Consider the following 14,460-nt stretch of genomic DNA (forward strand, 5'->3'; position numbering starts at 1 on the left):
ACTTGAGGGCAGGAAAACCACTTCCACCTTGAGCTGGTATTTTTGGAACAGTAACATCTGACACAGTTACCTGAAGCAGCAAAGAACTAGAACTGGTGAACCCAACACAGCTCCAAATCACCCATCTGGGCAGTCCACCCTGAGCTGCCACAGCACAGCTTACAGCACCCACAGGTCACGCTGCCTCACCAGAACATAGGGCAAGGCAAGGTCCGTGGAAATCTTAGGGAAAAGGAGTCTGCAACACCCTTGTATGGGAAAAATTATGAAGTGTTCTCAGTTTGCTGAAACGAGATAGATGGTTTTATCAAGGAAGAGTAACTTCATTTTCTTTGCAGGCTATTTGTTATTCTTACGTGTCACAAATGACTGCAGACTTTTTATGTGTAGGGTTGCAAAAGGATTAAAAAAAAAAAAAAAAAAGACAATCTCCTTTCCTAGCAAAACTGGGGTTTTTTTTCATTTATAAGGGGTCTTAGGCATTAAACTTATAGAGTCCTACAAAAAACCGAACAGGCATGTGAAATATTTTTTTAATTTATAGTCAAGTGAAGCTAAATAATTCTGCCAAGAAGACAGTGTACATTGTCAAATTACACGTGACTCACATGCAATTTTATTCATGGGTTTGGGGAATTTTTTGTAAAGCAGTATCTGTGTCAGAGCTGTAACAGCTATTACTCTGCTTGGAAAAGAAATGCCAAATTAAAGCTAAAACTAAGCAGTCTTCTTAGCACGTTGATAAAGCACTTAAACACATTTTCAGAGCCTCTTCCTATTTCAGCATTCATCTCAACCTACTATGGCTCAGATGCTGCAGTAATTCAGTTCTCACAGAAACACACTCCGGCCTGCTTGCCCAGAACACAACAAGAGAGTTAGGGTTGGTTTAGGTTTGGGGTTTTTTTCTTGGAGGGGGGGAGGGGTTTGGTTTTCTTTTTTAGCAAAGGCTGGACCAAAGCAAGAGCAGAGAGAGCCAAGGCTGCAGCCCATGGAGTCCTGCCACACCGGCAGAGCCTCAGCTCTGTCAGCACAGCCTCTTTGCATGACAAATACAAACAATTCTACACGACAAAGCCCCTTTTGTCTGCGAAACTGCCGTGTACCGGACCTCAGTTACTTAAGTAAGGGGGGAAAATGAAATTAAAAGGGGGGGAAAAGCAACCTGTGAGGCAAAGTTTGTTAATGAACTATGGTTTACAAACGCGACAGCCAAAGTCTCAGGAGGCTGACGACTTGGTTGGCTGCACCTCAAAATATGGGAAGTCATTAACTCACAGAACAGATGGGCTGATACAGCATTGGCCCTAAAGGGAAAAAAAAAAAATACCACAAAGGAACACAAGAACCAAAACAAGAACACAGAGACATTTTTAGGCCTCCCTCCAAGACGAATATACTGAATATAAACGCTCCCTGACACCAGAGCGTCCAATAAATTTAAAAAAAAAAAAACCCAAACAAACCCGCAAAACACCAACAAAAGCAACCAGAAAACACATTCATTCCAGCTGAGCTTCCCTGCCTTCCGCCGCGCACAGAGCCAGCAGCTTTTCGGGGCTCGACCCTCCACAGGGGACCGCGACCGCCGCCCCGGGCAGCGACCGCCGCACAGCGCCGGGGCTGGGCTGCATCCCCTCGCCCCCCGCCCGCGTCCCGGGGCCGCTCACCGCCGCGCTGCGCGCTGTGTCCCGCGGGCAGCCCGTTGTCGTAGGGCTCCCACGTCTTCTGCAGCGGGTTCTGCGTGAGCTCCCGCGCCGCCCCTGCCGCCGCCATCCTCGGCCGCTCCCGGCTCCCACCGCAGTGGCGGCGGGCGGGGCGCGCCGGGGCCGCCCCCGGGGCAGGGCCGGCGGGGGAAGCCGCAGCCCCGCCGTGCCCCAGGCGCGGGGGAGCCGCCCCGGGGCCGCCGAGACCCCCGCGGGAAGGTCCCGGTGCTGGCCAGGGTCGTGCTGCCAGCAGGTGACTGCGCTCCGTGCTGGTGCTGCGCTGCTCTGGCTGCGGGCAGCACCACGCTGCCTCTGAAAAGCCTTTTTTTTTTTTTTTTTTTTTAAAAAAAAAAAAACAAACAACACAACCAAACCAGCCCAAAACCTAAATATATAACGCCCAGGGAGAGTGCAGTGTGTTTTAAGCCATGCATTGAGTGATACATTTTTCCAATTAAACTCTGTTTTGGCCTGAAGGCTAAATTAATAGCGATGCCAAAAATCAAAAGTAAACCATGGGTTTCCTACATTCTATTTAGCTCACCCCCCCCCATCCAAAAAAAGCTGTTAACAAACGGCCCTGGGAAGCTGCAGTGGGAGCAGTGGTTTGACTAAACATGACACCCAGCTGTCACCTTTCCACATCACCTTTATAGCTTAGGGAAACCCACTTTATTAACTGGCCTGAGCAAAGCCCTAAAAAAGCTCCATATTTCACATATATACACATATACGATTACACATATATACAAATATATCGAATATATTTTACAGAAAATAAATGCGACACAGTGAAAATACGGTAGTGAAATGCAATACACACTTTCATTATTAATCACTCCATTATTATGACACTGGCCTAAACACAAGTGAAGGCCAGTACATACTTTCTTTTTTAATATTAACCAGACTCTGATCACCTGAGGATTATTTTTAGTTTTTCTGTTCTTTTACAAGCTAAAATGTACCTTTCTAAACAACAAAAAAATCAGCTCTCAGAGACATTTGGCAAGACACTGCCAGGAGTGTCAGTACTGCCTTTCCAGAACCATGTTTGCTTGACCTAGTTTTCCTTCTGTTCCAAGTTACTTCCTTCTCCCCAAGACCAATTACAGTTTTCCACTGCAGGTGCCTTACACTGTATTTTTACTCAAGATTTTCTTCCTGATTTTCTTTTGGGTCGACAGCTGACTTGGGGAGGGGCAGAGGGGCTACAGGAGCTACATTGCAGGATCAGAAAACAATGAGAAAAGAGAAAGAGGTTTTAAATGCTTTAAAGCTTCTTGGTTTCTTCTGTCAACTGTGTGTTTACTACCAAGAGTTGCCCAAAGAGGTGTGAGCAGGAACAGCTCAGTCTCTGTCCCAGGTTATTCCCAGAAGTCTGTCTTCTGTACACACACAGAACGTTGCAACACACAGATGACAGACTCCAGGGTAGAGTCCAGCCCCAGGATGTCCCCGCCTCACCCTCCTGTGATCACAGCCAGGCCAACACCAAGATTCTCCAGCTCTCCTGACAATGCCTGCGGTAAAGCCAGGAGAGTCCACAACAGATGTTGTGTTAACAGCAACAAGAGATTAATAGGAATGCAAATTTATAAATGGCACTGCTCAGGTTTGTTTTACATACATTAAGTAGAAAACTTATTAAATCCTTCCAGTCTCTAGAAACCAAGTTTGTACTTCCTTTCTGCAAATCCGAAGTCCGTCACACACCTACCTCAAACCAAGAACACTGACCTGATGTTGTTCATAGGAGAACAGCACTTTTCAGAAGTCTGTGGGGTGAATGAACACCTTTCTAAATCTCATCCTCAAAGTCCCAGGCACAGGGCCAGTTAATCAATTCCTTTCTGTTCAGGCAGATTCAAAGCAGTGGCACCTGCACAAAACTTCAGTTAAGGGTTTGTCCAGGTGTCTGTAATAACATTGGGGTTTTCAGAGACACCTGCTAGCCTTTGTTTCTGTGAGGCAATGAGTTCAGCTTGTTTGACAATAAGCTTATGTGATTATGCTGTATTCAAGGGTTAGTTGTTTTGCGGTTTGTTTTTAAACCTCAGTGCAGAAATGAGCTATTTTACCAAGGACACAGAGAAAGCAAACACAGAAATCTTGTGCTACTCCTGAGGTCTCGTTTCAAAACATGGTTTACAAGGGCACTACATCACTACATTGACTTTCTGGGAAAAGACAGAACAAGTGTTGCTCGTTAGATTCCAAATACATGAAGAGATCACCGTCTGCACAGTATCATTGTCATCAGCTGCTGTCTTAAGGCAAAGGCTGGAGGAGCAGAGCTGATGCCTGCAGGTGGAGGAAGAGCTTTGCGACAGAGAAACCATGAACAAGCCTTTACACCTGGGAAAGCACTTGCACAAATCATCTGCTCCCAGGGCCAGGGTAAGCAGAGAGCTTACCTGAGAAACCACTTCTCTACAGAGGCAAAACATCAAGGGGAAGGGCAGCCTTGGAAAATGAGCTGCAGCATGGAAACAACGTGCCTGAGCCAAGAGACAAAGTTACACCCATTCTCTGGAAATGACTGACAAGACAGAAAACTTGGGGTTTAATGCCTACAGCAAATGGTAATTATTTATAGACAGGGAGAAATAAAAGAGACTGAACCAAGGTTTCTGCTTGATTCTACAGAAACCCAACTTTTATCTGTGAACATGCTGTATCATATGGCAGCCATATAATCCAAGGTTCACAATACGTGCCAGTAAAGTCCATGTATCTCCTCTCCCTAGTAAAGATATCACCTTTTAGTCTGACAGCCCATAAAACATCCATAAATCACACAACATCTCTTTCTCCGTCCTTCCGCCATCTCTCTGGGAGCATACACTCGCTACCTGGAACAGGGGAAGAACACTTGCCAGTGTCCCAGAGGTGCCCGAGCACAACAGCTAAGGACAAACCCACCCACAGGCAGTGAGAGCTGAGAGCCAGCACGGATCTGCGGCTCGACAGCGAGACACGGGCACAGCCAGCGGGGAGCCAGGGGGTTCTGGAGCGTTCCGTCAGCTCTCTCGCACGGCCCGGGGACATCCCGGGGACACCCGCCAGGGTGCCGCGGGGGCCGGGACCGCCCGCGCCGCCAGACGGCGCCCCGGCTCCGCCGCGGGCACTGCGCGGCCGCCCCCTGGTGGCTGCCGCGAGCAAAGGCACCGGCCCGGCACAGCGCGGGGGGGACCCGGAGCCCGGGGGACACACACACACACACACACACACACACACACACACACACACACACACACACACAGAGAGCCCGGGGGACACACACACACACACACACAGAGCCCGGGGACACACACACACACACACACACACACACACACACACACACACACACACACACACAGAGCCCGGGGGACACACACACGCACACACACACACACAGAGCCCGGGGGACACACAAACACACACACACACAGCCCGGGGGGACACACACAAACAGAGCCCGGGGAGGGGGGGACACACACACACAGAGCCCTGGGAGGGGGACACACACACACACACACACACACACACACACACACACACACACACACACACACACACACACACACACACACACAGAGAGCCCGGGGGGACACACACAAACAGAGCCCGGGGAGGGGGGGACACACACACACAGAGCCCTGGGAGGGGGGGACACACACACACAGAGCCCGGAATGGGGGACGGGACAGACACACACACACACACACACACACACACACACACACACACAGAGTCCGGCGGGGAGGGACACGCACAGCCCGGGCTGGGGGGACACACGCACACACACAGCCGGGTGGAGGGGACACACACGCAGCCCGTGGGGGGACACGGAGCGTTGGCCGTCCCTGTGCCGAGAACTGCCCTAAGCCCGCCCAGCCGCCCGCGCCCAAATAGCTCTCCGGGGAAAATGAATTCCCCGTTACCCTTCCGAAAGGCACTGTCCTGTCACAGCCAAGTGACACCGGCCGCGCCAGGAGATAGGAAAACTTCGCAGAACTAAAATACATACTTGGCTTTTAAGCACGCATGGTAGAGTCAGAGTTTACAGAAAGTTACAGGGAAGGAAAGCCCATCGACCAGCCCTGAGTTATTTCTTAACCCAAATGAAAAAAAGATATTGGGAGGAGTGAGTCCACACTCTGAACCAAATATCCCCATTTCTTTCTAGATATGAAACACCAACAAATTATATTTCATCATTAATATATTACTTCAATTTCACTACAGTTTTTCTCCTTCCAATATGGCATGGCATATACTTTGCAGTCACACATTCACAGCTATCTACTTTGACAAAACCCACAGTCCCTGACCTCTACACACACAGCTGGCAATGATCAGCTGGGAAAAACTGAAATCCAAACCCTCTCTTATTGCAAATGGCAGATTACTGCTCCAGCTCGAGGTGACAGAAACTAGTTTAAATGATCCCATCTTAACACTGGCACCTGCATTTTCTACATCTGGCAACAGTGAGGGGGGGGAGAGATCAGAGTTTAAGTTCTTATCCCCGTTTAAGAAGGTGCAGAGACAGCGCTGTGAGGTTCCCCACTCACAAATACACAAGAAAACATCACCCCTAGCACAGCACCAGTTTTGTTTCAGCACAAATTGAGGAGACACAGAGGAACACAGACTTTACAATGATCATTACATATGGCTGTTATTCAAGAAATACAGACACACACCAGCACAGCCTTTAGCCACACGCATATCTCATCCCCAGCTTTGATACTCATCCAAAGCTCCCCAGTTTCACATGGACTGGCTGGGTCTGACCAGCCAACAGGCAGCCTGCTATGCTGCATCACAGTGTTTGTATAAAGCAGACAGGGTAATTCCTGTTGAGCTTATAACTGATTTTCTCTTTCAATGAAAAAAAAAAAATTCAAATATACCTTCAGCAGGCTGGTGGCAGTCCTTCATTGGCCAAAATCTATGCAGCTGCAAGCATCACCCCAGGACAGCAGCGATCTAATTTATACAAGGCTGTTACAACACTGCAAGCCAATGAGAGGAGTCAGTGACCAAACACACAACTATGCTTCACCCTTTCTGTTCACAAGTAACAACAGTCCAGCATTTCAAAACTGGGTTTCAGGTGGAATGGGAGAGATTTCTCCCCACTCAGCTGATGTGAGGGAGAGATTTCTCCCCACTCAGCTGATGTGAGGCATATTGCTGATGGGTTTTTTTGACCAAGTATTTGTTGGGGTGCTCTTACATAGTAAAAAGACTAGTAAATGCACCCAGTTTCTGCTATAATGACCAAAGCTGCTGCAGAGCAGCTGGGACACTGGGCCTGTTCTGTCACATCCCTTGTTACACTGAGACCTCAGCAGGGAACAGACTGCTCTCCTCCAGGTAATCCCCATATTCCTGAAACGCAGATCAAGCCTGGCAGGTTTTTCCTCCCTGTGCAAGAGAAGTCCCTAACAGTTTGCCTAAAACACAATGCCCTTCTGCTCAGTATCTTGTGACCTCTGCAAGCCAGGTACTAACCCAGCCTTGCTATTCAGTTGCCAAGGAAACCCAGAGATTAGGGAAACTGCACCAAAAAAAGCACCTCTCTTCCTGGGCTGTCCCTGAGCTCCTAGATGATGACACAGAGTATGCCTTGGGAACAGTCATTCTCCACAAGAGATCCCTCGGGAGCTAAAAGCTTCTCACAGAGCTTCCCACAGAGAACCAAGTTCCTTCCCATTCAGAGCTTAGCAAGCACAATGAGCAATCAGGGCAGAGAGGTGCAATGCTGGGTTAGCAGAGTTACATACACTGACTCACCTTCTCAGTTCAGGCTCTCAAGACCCTTTGTGACATCAGCTTCTTAAATGAAGGCTTCCCATCTCATCAAGGCTGCCTATGGTTCCCTCCTCAACCCAAAGTGCCATCCTCCTTTTTGTTTTCCCAGAGTCTAATGTCCCAGGAGTCAACCCAGCAAAAATGACAAATAGCCCACTAAGTCCCCAAAAATTTCAAGCATCCCACATGACAAGTTCAGCAGGTTCCCCAGACCATCTCCACAGGTCCTTCCATTTGGGACTTGATTCCAAACCAACTGAAATCACGAGGGCCAGGCCTTGTGATACACAGCCCTAGCACTTCCTTCATTTCTTCTGAGCAACAAGTAAGTTTTATTAGTGGCACCATTCACTCCATAACTTATTTTCTATCACTGCCTAAAGCGGAAATGTTCCAGTAGTCTTGGAGTAGACTGTTACCCCAAAGGCAAGCAAAAATCCATTAAGAATTCAGAAGTAAAGCAAGAATCTGCTCTCAGCAAGATACACCTTCAGATATTACTTTGTAAGAGGTCATTTTACTACCAGATTTCATCACTACAGATCAATCTATCAAAGAGATTGATAACAAATACCCAGATGGAATCATGTTTTAGATGAGAATAAGCTACTACTAAGGATAAGAAAATTCTTCAGTGCTACCTGGGGAATAGATTTAAACACCCAAGATCCCACACACACAAAGTCATATAAATACAGATACTAAAGAGATTCCTTGAGCTGAAACAAAATATTCCTTAACATAGATAAGAAAAAAAAAAATAATTCATCCAAACAGAAAACATTCATGTCAGGGAAATCAGCAAGAAAACAAGTTCCTATCTATTCCAACAACCATCAACACATCTGATACAAGGAAAGATCTGACAGGGGTCGGGCACTCAGGAGCCTCACACCACACTTACTTGGCTAGAGAGACAAACAATTCCCCCAGCAATTTGCTCTTGTGGTATTTTCCTCATTGTCTACTGAAACATCATCAGAGTTATTCACAGCTCATGCAAAGCATCGAGGTATCCCTGGCAGCAGTGTTCATGTGTGGCTGGGTTCCAGCACGGTTGTGTTTCCCAAACCATCACGACCCAACCATCAGGAAACGAGCACCAGCCACACAAAGGTTTTATTGAGAGAATTGTACCAATAAACTCTTGGATGGCTTTCCACAAAACTCACTCCTTGCATAGCAGGAATATAAACTGTATCGGGGGAGATATGTAAGATTGCTTGGGGAGATACGTGTTATCAGCAGAAAGTCAGCTCACCAACACGTGGACTGCATGAGAACCACCGAGCAACGGCTGAGACTCAGACACAGCAATATCAACTAAAATAACACACACCTTGCCACAATGTCACCCTGTTCTTCGGTAGCTCTGTGTGAACCATTCCTCAAGGCGTGGCCACTCAGAGTATTTTCCTTATTTCCAAGTACATAAATATGTTAGTATAGATGTTTATCACATTTCAGAATAAATGATAGATCTCTTCTAAATGTGGGAGGAATTTAATGTCTGGAGATAAACCCTTCTGATGAGACGCTATTGTTTTCACACAAGGAAGTTTCCTGTGTTAAGTCTGGCATTAGGGGTAGATTTAAGGCTAGCCTGCATTAATTCTGTTCGTTAAATCTGAAGGACAAATCACTAAATCTTCACACCTTCAGTCCAAGAAGTCCTCTCCCATGTTTATCTCCGAGAGAACACAGAAATCATTCCCCTGAAAAACAGGCAAGATCCTCAAGTGGTGCTTCCAGGTATTGCTTAAAACTATTCCCATCATCACAGAGTTGAGCAACATTTTAAATCTTCCTGTTATGATGCAACATAAAGGAAAGATGGCATCCATTATTCATGTTTTCTAAGTGCAACCCAGAGGTAAAAAGCCATTTGTAGATAAACCCTCTTCCCAGAGTGACCAGGGACTCCAAACTATTTACATGAGGGGGCCTGTGCTTGTAGGGAGTGCAGAAAGAGGACATCAAAACACACAGCATTTGCACAAACTGCCTATTTACAGTCACATGTCCAGGGGTTAATTGAAAATCCCGGGTTTCTAAGATGGCAAGTGCACTGAGGAGAGTCATTCCTGCACATTTTTCTGGTAGAACCTGATGTTGTTACTACAGCAACAGCACAAACAGCCTGGCACAGCCCCTGCATGGTGGGTGCACCCTCAGACACTGCCCACCTGCCTGCAAGTCCACTTCAGTCACCTGATATCCGTCATTCAACCACAGAAAACAAAGGCTGGATTAATCTGCAGCGTTTGAGAGTGAGAACAAAAACACACCTGCATCCATGGGGATGTCTGTCTTTGTGCCTCTTGAACCTGCTTACAAGCAACCTGTGCTAATAAGTCTGAAAGTGCCTCTATCACCTCAAAGCTCTCTATTCCTTTTCAATCACCCAGCACATTAGAAAACCTCCCCAGTTCCGAGTTTGCAGGTATGAGTATAATGTAATTCAAGGGAGCACAAGGAAAGGACTGACAGATTTAAGTACAACAGACAGCCCTTATCCAGGCTGACAGGCTTATGAATTATGCTCAGCTACTTTTATATTAGATATTTGAACATTTCTGGTGTATACACATCCTTTCTCCTGTCACTCAGCTAGGATCCTATGAATCCCACTTGCTCATAACAGTAGGTCTAGGCTGCTAAATAATTTAAACTAAAAAGTTAAAACAAGGGCAGCTCCCTTCTCAGAGTAGAAATAAAACACTTTACACCATCTTTAAAACCAAATGCTATCAACTGACTTCAGAAGTTCAATTCCACAAGAGCTGTCACTTCAAAGGGAAACATCTGTAAAAACTTACTAGATGCATTAGGGAAGTTGTCTGATGAGATGGAAAAGGAGAATATGCTGACAACAAAGAGTACACAAAATTTGCATGTGATTCAGATGTATGAAGTACACCAAATTAATTTTTCAAAAATCTTGAAGGCTTCGGGACAGACCTACCTGTGAAACGGCAGCACTTTAAAAGACAGGAGATAAGAGAACTTGGGAAGCACTACCCGGGGTTTGGGGCGTGAAATACTGAATGACTGATGGGGAACTCAAAGGGAAAAAGGCAAGGAGGAAAACAGCCACTGGGCTGGGTGACAAACCCTCGGAGGTGTCGAGTGAATCTGTGAGTCATCAGCACTTAATAGAAGTTGAAGCCATGTGAACGCCTGGAAAAGGGCACCGGGAGACAAGAGCAAGACAAGGTCAAACCGTGGGAGGAGGAGGAAACGCTGGACCAGGAGGGGGGAAGAGCATCACCAAAGAAAGAACAACAACTCACTGGAGGCAGCAGTGACTGTGCAGAGAGGTCGTGCAGAACAGGAACAAAACAGGGGTCTGCAAACATTTCAGTGACATAAATAACATGTAAATAGAGAGAAGCACCCAAAGCAGCCCTGGGATAGGAGAGGCTGAGGGAGAGGGGGTACAACCTCACCTTGTCAGAGGGACTAGACTTCACTGAGAGACAGAACAAATTTTAAAAAGGGGGACAGGAGTGAGTTAAAGTCCAACAGAAGGATAGCCCAGCCTACTTTACAGAACAGGTGGGTCACTGAAGGAAAAGCCCATGGCAAGGGAAGCAAGAACAAAGAGCAACGGGCCTGAAGTCCTCTCAGTTACACTCGGGTTCCTGCATGTCCCACAGGCAACAGTAAAGCAGGTTTTGTGAAAGTAAAGATTAAATCCGTCTGGAAAGCCAGCATGGAAAACTGACACTGACACAAGGAAGAAAACAACTCACAGCATATGCGACGCCAGCTGCTGCTGGAAATATTCTTAAGCTCTGTGAAAAAGGAGGGTATTCATCCAAATAAAAATACAAGCAAACCAGAGCAAAGCTGCTCAGAAGCCACCAGCGACAGAATTTATAATAAAAGCAAAAATTCATCCTAATTTGGCAAACTGCAGTGAAGCCAGGTAGTCTAAAGCAACACCGAAGGGGAAAAAAATACAGGCCAGACATACAGATCTAAATCACAGTGAATCTCAGTATTTGGAGCCTCCAGGGCAGATTTCTCATTTTCTGTGCATTTTGCAAGTAGACTTAGATGGTTTATCAGCTTCCTGAGACTAACAGGATCAATATGCAAATGAGGAAGCTTAATAAGAGTAATAAAATTATGACAGCCAAAATAATCAAATTTACAGAATGCAGACAGGCTAAATAGCACAAATGCTACACATTAAACTCTTGCAAGGGGAAACATTCACCAAGTGAGGCTCCAGCATAATATTAGGAAAGAAGCCTTCTCTTTAAAACAAATTTTTAAAAGCAGCTCACCTGATTTCTCTTTATATTTTGAAAAAAATAACTTTGGTTCAGCACAAGTGTGTCCCTAGAGAAAATACAAAAAATTATTCAGGTGCACAGAAGGCCATACTCCATCACATATGGCATAAGGGACAGCCTTTGGCACCAGAATGTGTAAAAACACATTCCAAAATTTAAATATCAATTGAAAGCCGAACAGGATACAAAAACAGCAAACAAAGCAAGGGAATCAGAAGCAAATGAGCACACCAGCCCTCACAGTCACCACCCCCAGTGAAACACCAGCTGTCCAGGACTGCTGGCCCCAAACACCCCACCCTGGGTCGGTCTGTGCCTGCCCAGGTCCCCCCTCACCACCAGGGACAGTTGAACCTTCTTTCACACAAGACAGAGGTCTTAGAAACATTGGTCTTCCACATTTTAACGAAAACTGGCTAGCAGGAGTGAAGAGGGACCCTGCCAATGCTCCCAGGACACACAGTGCTCTGAGCTGGTCCCATCAGACCTGGGACTGACAACAGACGAGCCCAAATCCCTGGAATTGGCCCAACCTGGGGGAGAAAAATCACTTAAAACCCCAAGACATAAATCTGTGGGAGATATCTCTTCTGGAACTGCTTGGATTTTTAAGCTCCTCTACTCTAATCCCCAAATGGAGCATTTCTCAGGGAAAAATAAAGAAGAATCTGCGAGATCAAGCTCCCACCAAAAATGAGAAATGACTTCGGCAGGAACAGGGCTGCGCCCCCTCCTCCTCTGGCCCATCAGTCCACCTCTCACAGCCCGTCTGACATTTTCTAATTGCAAGAGGTCATGAACCCCTGAAATCTCCTCATTGTTTTGGGGAAACCACTTCCACATGGGTAGCAGAAAAAAAAAATACAAAGCTCTTCTTTTTTTCCCCTCCTTAATGCAGAAGGTAAATGCTGCAGAACTCAAGGGCATCAACAGGGTTCCCATGAACAACAAACGTTGCTTGTTATTAACCAACAACATCAATTAGATTTCTGGAGATATATGGCCATAAAAGGAAACTTAAAAGGAAGGAAAAGCCAGCCTTAAATGCAAAGAGTGTTGGTGGTCATTGGTCAGAAGCAGTTTCAGAGGCATTAAAACAGCACCTTATGCGAAAAGAGTGGGTGTGGCCATATAGAAACTTTTAGCTATAATACATGGCCACAAATGTTTCTCTTTCCTTGTTTTGATTTACACTATCCACTGTACCTAACCCAGACATGAGAGTTTCCTGCTGCTTAGGGAAACCTCCCCATTTAGGCACCTAAAGCAGGCAGGATCAAAGCGAGCCTCTGCAGACAACACCGAGTCTGCTGCACGGAGAAATCCCTCACGTGGGAATGCGCTGCCAGAGAAGCAGCACCACGAGTGGCTTTTCCGAGCGAGGCAGGAATAGCACGTCCCAGCCATTTTTAGGTGTCACTCTGGTGACAGGCACCAACCCCGCAGCAGATCTGGGGCTGGCAGGGCTGGTGTAACTCCTGCTTGGAGGAGAACACTGCCAGGGAGGCTGGATCACACAGCTCCCCTGGCAATGCCCGAGGCTCAACACGTGTGAAGCCAGCTCCACACAATGACAGGGCGCCATGCAGATACAGAAGAAAATTTTTTATAAATAACTACTCAGGAAAGAGTTCAGGCAACTCTAGCTCACCTTCAGAGTCAAAAAGAGAGGCAAGAACTTAAAATCCATTATTCACCTTTTTCTTTTATCTTTTCCTACATTTTTCTACTCATGCATGGCCTGTAAACAATACAGTAACATACTGAATCTACTTGGAAACTAATGCCAAACAGGCATTACAGATATCCAAGTGCAGAAATTGCAGCTTTAAATTCCATGTTCCAGTGTAACTGGCAGATTATTTCTACAAGGGCACTCATGACAAATCCACCCCATTTTATTAATAAAACATTTGCAAAACATCCTTTTTATCCATCACATGGACACAAGTCAGTTGCAATTAAGAGACTCATCATTTGTATTCATGGCAGCTCAGTGCTTCAGGGCTTCAGGATTAATTCCAGTGCATTACTCCAGAGCCTTAAATGTTGCAGGCACCAACATCCAGGAGAGTTCCTCATTCAGCAGCTTCTCAAATGAGAGTTAAGTTTGGCAGAATCAAAACACAACCCTAAAGGTACTTAAAACCGAACTGCTGTAATAGCACAGGTAAGTTGACACATTTTACACAAAAAAAAACCAAGTATTTCTTCTCTGAATGGACACAAATTCACAGGCTCAGCACATCAGAGTGATTTTGGGGAAGAGATGGCTCTGGGAGATATTATAGCACCTTCCAGTGCCTAAAGGGGCTCCAAGAGAGCTGCAGAGGGCCTTTTCCCAAGAGCACGGAGTGGCAGGACAAGGGGGAATGGCTTTAAACTGACAGAGGGCAGGGCTAGATGAGATATTGGGAATAAATTCTTCCCCATGAGGGTGGTGAGGCCCTGGCATAGGGCGCCCAGAGAAGCTGTGGCTGCCTTATCCCTGGAAATGTCCAAGGTCAGGTGGGATGGGATCTCAGCAACCGGGGATAGTGGAAAGTGCCCCTGCTCATGGCAGGGGGTGGAAATGGATGGATTTTAAGGTCCCTTCCAACCCAAACCATCCTGTGATTTTACTTCACCAGGTCAGCACCTCA

At 46.5% G+C, this 14,460-nt stretch overlaps 1 protein-coding gene across 15 annotated transcripts in view; it reads right to left on the reverse strand.

The window, feature by feature from the left end:
• The window catches only part of LOC136296199 (6-phosphofructo-2-kinase/fructose-2,6-bisphosphatase 4), a 50,239-nt gene that overhangs the window by 32,669 nt on the left and 3,110 nt on the right, over positions 1-14,460 (reverse strand). For 3 of the 15 annotated variants that reach the window (XM_066195075.1, XM_066195076.1, XM_066195074.1), the window contains exons 1-2: positions 12,155-12,219; positions 11,810-11,864 (exon numbers count right to left, since the gene is read on the reverse strand). The exons of 1 other annotated variant lie outside the window; for it this stretch is intronic. In XM_066195075.1, coding sequence (XP_066051172.1) covers positions 11,810-11,864; positions 12,155-12,219 — 120 coding nt within the window. Of the gene's footprint in view, positions 1-1,670; positions 1,815-3,446; positions 3,523-6,400; positions 6,453-6,610; positions 6,641-11,809; positions 11,865-12,154; positions 12,220-12,506; positions 12,604-14,460 lie in introns of those variants that run through there. 11 more of the 15 variants (XM_066195081.1, XM_066195079.1, XM_066195084.1 and 8 more) reach the window with 9 other exon arrangements.

This window comes from Chamaea fasciata, unplaced genomic scaffold (genome assembly GCF_029207755.1).
Source record: "Chamaea fasciata isolate MVZ Bird 193981 ecotype frontalis unplaced genomic scaffold, bChaFas1.0.hap1 SCAF_13, whole genome shotgun sequence".
NCBI lineage: Eukaryota > Metazoa > Chordata > Aves > Passeriformes > Sylviidae > Chamaea > Chamaea fasciata.